The sequence below is a fragment of the Pteropus alecto genome, unplaced genomic scaffold (genome assembly GCF_000325575.1).
Source record: "Pteropus alecto unplaced genomic scaffold, ASM32557v1 scaffold14, whole genome shotgun sequence".
Taxonomy (NCBI): Eukaryota; Metazoa; Chordata; class Mammalia; order Chiroptera; family Pteropodidae; genus Pteropus; species Pteropus alecto.
The window spans coordinates 17524603-17534065 of NW_006436810.1; the positions used below are offsets into that span (position 1 = coordinate 17524603).

At 54.2% G+C, this 9463-nt stretch overlaps 1 protein-coding gene across 1 annotated transcript in view; it reads left to right on the top strand.

Moving 5' to 3' along the window:
• The window catches only part of ZNF236 (zinc finger protein 236), a 76131-nt gene that overhangs the window by 27774 nt on the left and 38894 nt on the right, over positions 1-9463 (top strand). Inside the window, exon 9 of the mRNA XM_025048128.1 lies at positions 4-105. Within this exon, the coding sequence (XP_024903896.1) occupies positions 4-105 (102 nt within the window). The remainder of the gene's footprint in view (positions 1-3; positions 106-9463) is intronic.

Consider the following 9463-nt stretch of genomic DNA (forward strand, 5'->3'; position numbering starts at 1 on the left):
GGCCGGCGCCTCCCGGCACGGAGCAGGAGCAGGAGCAGGACGGCCCGGAGAAGCTGGACAGAAAGGAGAAGAAAATCGTAAAGAAGAAGTCGCCGTTTCTGCCAGGTAGGTCCCACGTGCCTGGCGTCGGGTCGTTTTGGAGGGCGCGTTGCGCGCTGTGGAGAAACGTGCCCTGTTTGATTCCCAGGGGGCGTTTGCTCAGCGTTCCGATGGCGTCCACCTAGCAGTATTTGTTTGATATTTAAAGTGAAAATCCACAAGACGGTTTGCCTAACTAGCTCCTTTGCTTGGCGGCCTTCTTCCCCGTGACTCCTGCTCCTCCGGACGTGTCCCGGGGCCTTGACACCGGGCGGTTTGACGGTCGTCCCGCACCAGCTGTGTCCCCCTCCCCTGCTGCAGGCCCCCTTGCCTCCATCTTGGCTGCATTGCTGTCGCCCCCCCGGGCCGGTCCCCTCCCCTCTGCCATCGATGGCCTGTACAGTGCAGCCTCTCTGCTGGAAACCCTCATGTTCCCTACGACCCCCTCTGGTCCTTGGCCTGTGAGCCTGGCACCTGCCCGCAGGCACTTCCAGCCCCTGCCCCTGCTTTTCTGGTGCAAACTCACGACCAAATCATGGGTGTCTGCCGTTCCTAACCTTCTCGCCACCTCTGGCCGCCTGGCTTCCCCACAAGCTGTGCTACATCCAGGGGGCGCTCTTTCTCCCCCTCCTCTCAGTGGGCCAGCCCAGAGTGGCCCCTGGGGCACGTCCCCTGAAGATGGCTGCCCCCCACCCCCATCAGCCTGCAGTCTCTGCGTCACTGGCTGGACAGCGGGAACGTATTCTGGTGCTTCTGGGTGCCCACGTGCTCGGCGTGGCTCTTTGCACAGGGCAGGCATCCTTGCATCTTTCTCAAATGAAGTAGATTCTCCTCTTCTGGGCAAAAATGACCTACAAAAATACTTTCTCACAAATGCAGCTATCCAGCCTCGCCCAGGTGTCTGGGGAGCGAGGGCTTTCTCGCTGCAAAGCCCGGACGACCTCTCGCCTCCGTCAGCGCTGCTTTCTGAGAGTTTCCTCATCGTTAGCGTGCGGTTGTGACTCCGTTTCTCAGTCCCGGTCTTGCTCTCCTCTGCCCCGGGCCTGCCCCCCTCCGAGTGAAAATAGGACGATGGAAAGGAAGCACTTTATCACCAGGGTTGTTGTGGTCTCTGGGGAGGCAAGACGGAGAAAAGGGGCCGTTGAGCAGGCACAGGGCAGCCTGGCGCCTTGGAGCGCCGACCCGCGTGCCTGTCCAGCAGCAGGAAACCCACCGGCTCTGCGAGGCCCTCCCACGGGCACTGCGGCCTGTGGCTGCCGCCTGGCACCGAAGCCACTCAGGTGCAGGGGCTCTGGCACGGCTGCCAGCCTCATGCCCTCTGCCAGGTAGCAGGAGGGCCGACCTCCCGAGGACTCAGGAGCTTCTCCGTGCAGTGAGCAGAGGTGTCAGAATGAAGTGCTCGTTAGCCTTATCGTGCGGTATTGTAACGTGGAGTGTTGGGCTCACAGAGTTTGGAAAAAGCATACACATTAATTTCTGAAATATTCGAATAAGTTAAATACATATACAGAACACTGAGCAAGTTTTGGCGGTTCTAGTGAATTTTCGATTAAATTACTTTTTTATTTCACTCTTTTTCCCCTTTACTTTTTTTTTATGGTGTATTTTTGAACTTACTTGGCTAATATTTTTATTATTTCAGTATGAAAAATACATTTTTTAAGAAAAATATATAGGCGCTTACTTTTAAGTAAGTTAATTTTGTAGGTTACACATTTGTGTTGAAACAATTTAAAGAAATGTAATTGCTAGTGACAATCAGTTAGTTTGATTATTGTATTTCCTTCATGCTCTGTGTCTGCGCACATAAAAGAAAGTCAAACATTTTTAACACTTTATATTCAGCAATTAGAAGCACCGTTTTCCATACCTGTGGTCCCGAAGGTCTGGACTTCAGGTTTCGACTAAAACAGATCAAGGCGCAGAGCGTCTCCGCTGTGTCCGTGGCGTTTTACGCCGCGTGAGTTTGGCCGGCGGCAGGCAGCTTCTCCCGTTGCTGTGCCTGCACTTAGGGAAAACAATGCCCCGTTTACAGAAAACCCCGCTCCAAGCAGTGTGTGAGTGGCCCAGGAAATGTCACCTGGAGTCCCAGTGGCGACGTGGGCGCGGAGAGAGCTGGTGCCTTGGGCCGGTGGCCGGGAGAGCACCTTGGAGTCGTTTTTAAGGACTTCAGCATCCGGCTCCTGGCCGGCCGCCCGAACCCGACTTACCTCTGAGCTGCCTGCACCAGGGCGGTGTTCCCATGGGAGGCACTGAGCATGCCCTGGGCCCATGTGCGACGGGCTGTGCGCGGCGCCCCCACACGCAGGTGAAGGGTGCTGTGTGCAGGCCTGCCGGTCATAGGCGTGTCCCGAGGGGCTAGAGGACGTGCGGGGGCTCCGAGCCTGACCGCAAGTCAGCAGTTCCCACCATCCGCCCCGCCTCCCCAGAGCTCTCCCGGCTCGGTCTGCGATTGTCCCTCGGTGACAGCGACGTTCTCTGGACCTCGTGCTACTCGGCTTCGCTCCCTCCACCGCCTGTGACAGTTTGCAGGAAGCACGGCTCCTCTCCGTGGCAGCAGGCCTGCCGCTCCCTGTCCCCTCCTGTCTCCTCCTGCTCCTGGCACGCCGCTCCCCACGCTGCGTGGGGCAGAGGCCTGGGCGCCGGCCTTGCACCTCCAGTCCGGCCTTCTGGCTGCTGAGGGCACTGGCTCCAGCAGGTCGTGGGGCCGCGGTCTGAGTATGGTCCCTAGACGGGCGGATGAAGGTCACGCGGCGAGCAGCGGTGTGGACACACTGGTGAGGGACGGTGGGCCGGTGACGAGGTCCGTGCACGCGGTCCGGGCACTGCCACTTGCTTCGCAGTCCGCTTGCTGCCCCAAGTTCGCTGGGCCCGCGTGCTCTGTGTGTCGCCTTCCCTGGCGGGGGCTCCGAGGCTCCGTGGGCGCCGGCTTCTGTCCTGCCCGGGCCCCTGTTGGCGGCCAGCGCTGCGGCTGTCTCCTGGCTGAGCGGTGCGTCCTGGCTGCTTCACAGGCCTGGGGAAGATGCTAATGAATCGGCTTCTCTCCAGGGTGTCCTCCGTGGAAGGGTAGCTGTGGTTTTTCAGAGATGTGATAAGTCCAGAGAACAGGTGAGCGGTTCTGCTCCGAGCCTGTGCACCAAAGTGCCGCAGACCCGGGATCCAGGGTGGCTGTTGGCTGGCAGGCCTGAGCAGGGCCTCACGTGAGAGCACGCTGCACCTAGGGGCGGCCTCGCAGACTCCGGTGACGCCGGCACGTGGTGGGCGCCGGGTCCTGCTGCTCGCAGTGCTCGAGTCTGCAGAGCCCCTGCTTCTGACACAGCGCCCGGGTCACGAGCCCCACGAGACCCGGGAGAGCGCCCAGCGCGAACTGCGATTTCGTTGCCACGCCAGCTGCTTTAAACTGTGTGGTGCCAGCAAGGCCTGGACGACTGAAAACTCTGCTGGCAGACGCCTGCAGCAACTGATGGGGCCGAGCGGGCACGACCCGCAGCGACCGATGGGGCCGGGCGGGCACGGCCTCCAGCGCCTTCAGTTCTTTTGTGTTTTCTGCGAGCACGGCCTCATCTTCACCCCGTTTCGAGTTACGTCCTTTGTAAGTCAGGTCCTCGTGGCGGCCGGCATGACAGTGGCTCGTGCTGTCTGAGAGCGCTGTGGGCATGACAGAGCCCGGCGGCCTGACGGGATGCCATTGTCCTCGCGAGTTAGCGGCTGCGGCACAGCCGGCTTTTGCTTCAGTACTCGGCAGTGCCTCTCGAGCATCCTTGATGTCCCATCCTGAGTTAATTTAGTCCAGCTAACTCCCAGTGACTGTCCCCGTTCCATTTCAGCTTAGAAAACGGGGCCAGGAAGTCGGCCTCACCTCCCGGTGAATGCCGACAGCCCAGTAGACGGGGACACTTGGCACAAAGACCCTGCTGGTTTCATTTCATCAGCAGAGTTTATTCCTCCAGGTACGTTGTCAGGTAGAGGGTCACGTGCTTCTCCCGCACAGCGCAGCTGGCCGCGTGGGACCTGACAGCAGGCGTGCGAGCCTATCATGGCTGTCAGACGCCCACACCGGAAACGGGGGCCCACCTTCCTCAGCTGACACGTCACCTTCGAGAGCGACGTCGGGATTTAGTTTGGCTCAGTGCCACGGCTCCCGCGGCTGTGGCATACGGTTCCCACGTAGTGTCCGACCAGAGTGACTCCCACGGCCTCTGATGGCCACCTCGCCGTCCACCCCCGCCTCGGGAGCCCCGAGCACGCTCGGTCTCCACCCTGCCCTGGGTTTAGCCACTCCTGAGGGAATGGCAGCAGCTCGGCCTTGGGGGAGCTGCTGGGTAACAGAGCCAGGCGAAGGCCCGGCTGCTCTGCGTCCTGTGCCTGTCGTCCCTGGTGGGCGGCGGGCAGCTGCACCGGGCCGGGGCATGCGCGTCTCCCTGACGAGCCACTGAGCGGAGGTGGTTCTGAGGGTCTGTGTCTCGCTGGGTGGAGCCGCGCGTGAAGGCGGAGAGCTTCGTGTGCCTCGCCGTGAGTCCTCTGGGCTCGGCCTTCCACACGCACCTGCCAGGCATCTGGGGAGGTCCTGACCTGCTCGAGGCTGGCCGGGCCCCGCGGTCTGAAGCCTGAATCAGCATTTTGGCCCCCGAGGGTCCAGTCTGTCTTTCCCGCTGTCCTGGGAGTGTTCTGGCTGCACGAGGCAGGTCCCCTGGCCCACAGCAGCCCCCCCCCACTCCGTCCCACCCCCTGCCCAGGTCCTCGTCGCCTCGTCCCCCTCGTCTCCTGACACCACGGACGGAGCTGTCTGTGTCTCTGGCGCTCTCTCGCGTGGAGCCTGACTGTGGAGTGAGGGGGACACGTCAAGCTTTCTCTCCTAGCACCGTCTGCGGCCTGGAGGCTCCCCGTCACCTCGCCCGGCTGCCCCGCAGGCTCCGACGTGCCAACTCCCAGTGGACGCCGCGCTGTCCAGCCACTTGAACGCAAAGGCTCTGGAATCCACACCTGGCTTTGCCTTTCAGACGCACCTCAGAGCAGGGCCTTCTCGCGGTCCAGCGCTGCCTTTCGGCGCTTCCCAGGAGGGTCACCTTCACGCAGACGATTCCGAGTGTCCTCCCCTGGGATGGCTCACGCTGCCTTTGCATGCCACGTGCTCGAGTACAGGCACCGCCGCAGCCCGCCTCTCGCCCTGTGCCACTCCCTGGTTCCTTCGGGGGGGCACGTGCCTGCAGGGGTCCTTGGCACGTGGCAGGCGCGTCCTCGGTGCCATCCTCGAAGCAAAGCCGGGAGGACAGAGCTGAGTCAGGCACACGGGCCGCGCATGCACCGTAGCTTTTCCCTGGCCTCGGCCAAGTCAGTTGCCCTTGAAGTGTCAGCTTCCTCATCTGTGGACTGAGCGGAGAACTGATGAGGAAGTCCCCATACGGTGTGTAGACCAGTGCCTGACACGTCCAAGTGCTTAATGAGTCCATTAAAAATACTTATTGAGTGGGTAAAATTTGCTCATGTCACACGGTTCAGAAGATACAAAATGGCACAGGGAGAGGCGAGAGCCCCCCAGCCGTCGCCCTCCGCGCCCCTGCCCAGGGCAGCCGCCGTGTCGGGGTCTGTTCCTGTGTCTTTTAACAGACGGCACATCGCGTGTTACACACGTCGCCGCTTTGAGCAGGACAGTGGCACACCGTGCACGTTCTGCAGTTCACTGTTGCCCACCTGACACTTATTTTACACAGTGCCGGTAGCGCCCCGTGTTTGCGTAAATGTTCAGGTCATTCGTAGTTTTCGCTAATACGTACAGTGCTCCAGTGGGTACGTTTAGAGTTATGTCATTTCACACTTGTAAATTTATCTGTGGCGTACGTCTCTGGAAGTGTCAGGTTTCAAAGGTTAAGCTCTGTGAAGATTGGTTTAAAGTTTTAATTTTAAAATAATTTCAGGCTTCACAGAAATGTTGCAAAAACAATACAAAGAATTCTCCCCTTTCTTTCGTCTGGGTTCCCCAAGTGTTAGCATTTTCTTACTGTTGCTTTCTCCTTAACTGCGTGTTCCCTGGGTTTTCTGAGACTGACTCGCAGATGTAATGCCCTGGTACTAAATACTCCAGCAGATGTCTCCTGCGGCCAAGGACACCACCCCACACAACCGTAGGACAGTCACCAATGTCAGGGTGCTGAAATCGACCCAGCCTGCAGATCTCCTTCATTATTTATGTCACCAATGTGCTTGAAGGCAAAAAAAAAAAAAAAAATTCATTCATACTTTAAAAATTTCGGTGAACGTTGCTGATTTTTTTCCTGTGGAGTCTTATGGATTGCCATGCTGCAACTTGAGTTGGAGCGTCTGTCACCTCGCGGCCTTTGGGATAGTTGTCACTGGAGTGTCAGGTCCTTTTCCCTCATCTGGTAGGATCGGAGTGGCTTCTTGCTACAGCTCTCATCTCCTCTCTCAGGAGAAGTACGGTCGAGCGGCTTCTCACGCTGAGCACCTGCCTGTTTCCCACGAGAGAGACCTGGTTTTTATTTGCTGTGATAGATCAAGGGCGTGGCACCGGGTGAGCTGCATTTGTGGCACATGTCCTCTTCTGGTGCATTTGCCTTTTCGAGTTAACAGGGAGAGATGCTTTGTTTCTCTGTCGCAAGTTTGTTTTACGACTTTTGGACTTGTATAGTGCTTAGATTTCAAGACCGATAGTTTTGAAAAACAACCTTTTTTGACTCAATTTCATTCCGTTTCCAGATGGACACCCGGCTGTCCAAATGCCGCTGACTGAATAGGGCCCTACCTCTGACACGCAGGGCCCTATACACTGCACTCACAGACCAGTGGAGATCTTTTTTGGACCCTATTCCACTCCATCAATCCGTCCTTTTATTTTGTGTTCTGGTACCAAACGGTTTTAGCTTTAGAGTATGCTTTTGTAAGTAAGGGGCCTAGTCCTCTCTTGTTACACTTTTTAGAAACTGTATTTTTGACCACTTTCACATATTTATTTTTTCATACATATTTTAGAATCGTCTGTTAAACTTCCCCAACTCTAGTTCTGCAAAAGTCCTACTGGCTTTTGCACGTATGTGATGTAACTGGAGAATTGACGTCTTTATAATTTTTAGTCTTTGTACCAAAGAATAGGTTCTGCGTTAACATTTATTCAGATTTTTTCTTTTTTCCCCCCCATATTTTAGTAGTAGTTTAAGTTTTTCTTCTGAAGTTCGTAGATATGAAGGATATTGATTCTCATGTATTAAAATGTGGGCCTCTGAATTTTAATTTTTTTAGGTATATAGTCATCATTTGTAATGAATGATTTTACTTTTCCTTTATAGTTTATATTGTATGTTTCTCTATCTTATTTGATTTCATTGGCTAGTATCTCTAAACACGATAAATTAATGCAACGACAGTGGACTTTTCCCTTACTTTAAGAGGGTTGATTTTAGTACTTTTCTGTTAAGTCAGGTGTGATGAGATATGTTTTATTCACCTCCTTCTGGTTTTAGTTTTCCGATTAAGACTAGATGTTGAATTTTAGTAAAAGCCTTTCTATCTTAAAGGTGATTTATGTTTTTTGTTTTTAAATTTATTAATATGTTTGAAGAGGAAAGCGGCCAGCACCAGACATGGTTGCCATGGGAAATGCAGGTCTAGTTTTCCAGATCTTTCCATTTTTTAAAGGGCTGTTTGTCATACTGTGTGGGCCAAACAAAACACATGCAGGCCAGACTTGTAGGCGGCCTCAGGCTACCAGTGTGCAATCTCTGCTTCATCTGTTTCCAGAAATAAGTAGAACCTGGTGACAGTTGTGTATTATGTCATACGTAATTTAAGATAAATTTTCATTTTCATTTTCATTTTGAGGATGATTTCCTAATTTTAGCTAATAGATATTTTTATACTTTGCTTTTTTTGATCCGTCATGACAAAATTATGGCACTTGCCTGAATTAATTTTTCCTTGTTAACTTTAAGCAGTCTTAAGTTGTAGACTCCCTTGACATAAGCTTTATGACTGTAGACTAAATGTCTTTCTCTCACTTTGAAAGCCATTCTCCTTGTTTCCTACTGTTTTTCCCTCATGGTTTATGTTCCTCTCTGTTCTTGTTTCCACTATTTCACTGTTTTTTTTTTTTTTAATGTTTTTTCCTCCTTTTTCCTAACCTCCTTCCCTGTGTTAATAATTAATTAGTCTTGCAAAGAGCATCCTATTCAGGAAAACACAGCGCTGCCCTTTCAGAGTCACTTGCACATACGCAGGATCCCTTGTATTTACTGGTAACAAAGAGAAGGGAGATTTTCTGTTTTTGTGCTAAAACCACCTCTGTACAGCAGATCCTCGAGTAACGTCATTTCATTACGCTGTTGATGAGAAAAAAAGGAATCGCTTCTGGCCGGGCCGGTGTCTGTGTGGGGGGCCCGCACCCTCCGCCAGGTCTGCTGCTTTTCTCCGGGGTCCTTCCCCGTCCCAGTGAGGTGCAGTCAGTGACCCGGTGCGTCCGCGTTGTCCCAGGGAGTGCGTGAAGGTGTCCTGTCCACCGTGGGTCCCGCCTGCTGCCCTGTGCTGCCAGGGGCTCCACCACGCACGAGCTGCGGCTGGAAGGCGCGGGCTGGAAAATCCTCCTGCTGCTCGTTGCTGTTCGTTTCTCTTAAATGCACGGACAGCTCACGCTTCCTTCACCGTTTGGTACTGGAAGCGTTTCGGGGGTCACTCAGAAGTGCGGTGGTGGTTCTGTGCCCAGAACGTGCCGTGGACACCCAGCCCGCCTGTCCCCTCAGCCTCCGGTCGCTGGTTTCCTTACACGTGGCTTCGGTGGAGTCTCAGTTTCTGTTTCTGAGAACCTGTCACACTGAGGGAGGACTTCCTGGACAGACACAGTTTAATAAAGAGTTATCTGAGTTTTGTTTTTAAAAATTTTGATATTTTAAAAATCATTTTACTTATTGTATTTTCATAAATTTTGCTTGTGATTTTTTTTGATACGAATGATTCAGTTGAATAATAATAGTTATACAAGAATCTTTAATGTTTGATCCTGAATTTGTTCGTGTCATACATACTAGTTTTTTTTTGTCTTAACTCTTGATAAATTCCCTTTTGTAGCATGAGAAGCTACCGTTTCGTCAGTATTTACGTTTGCAGTATTTTTCGCTGGTGGTCAGACTCACGCTGTCCTGCAGCGTCACTCCTTCTCACGTCCGTGCGTTCCTTTGGGTGTCGTCCTTCGACGCCCGGTTTTCCATTCGCGTGCGCAGTGGGCGGAGTCTGTTCGGCTCACGTGGCCCTGTGTCACATCCCGTCCCCTCAGTCCGCTGATCTCTCACAGGCTGCGATTTGTTCCCTCAGGGGGCTGTTGGCGCCTCGTGCTGGGCTAAGCGACAGGCCTCCGCGACTCCGGCGCCTGGCGCGCTCGCTC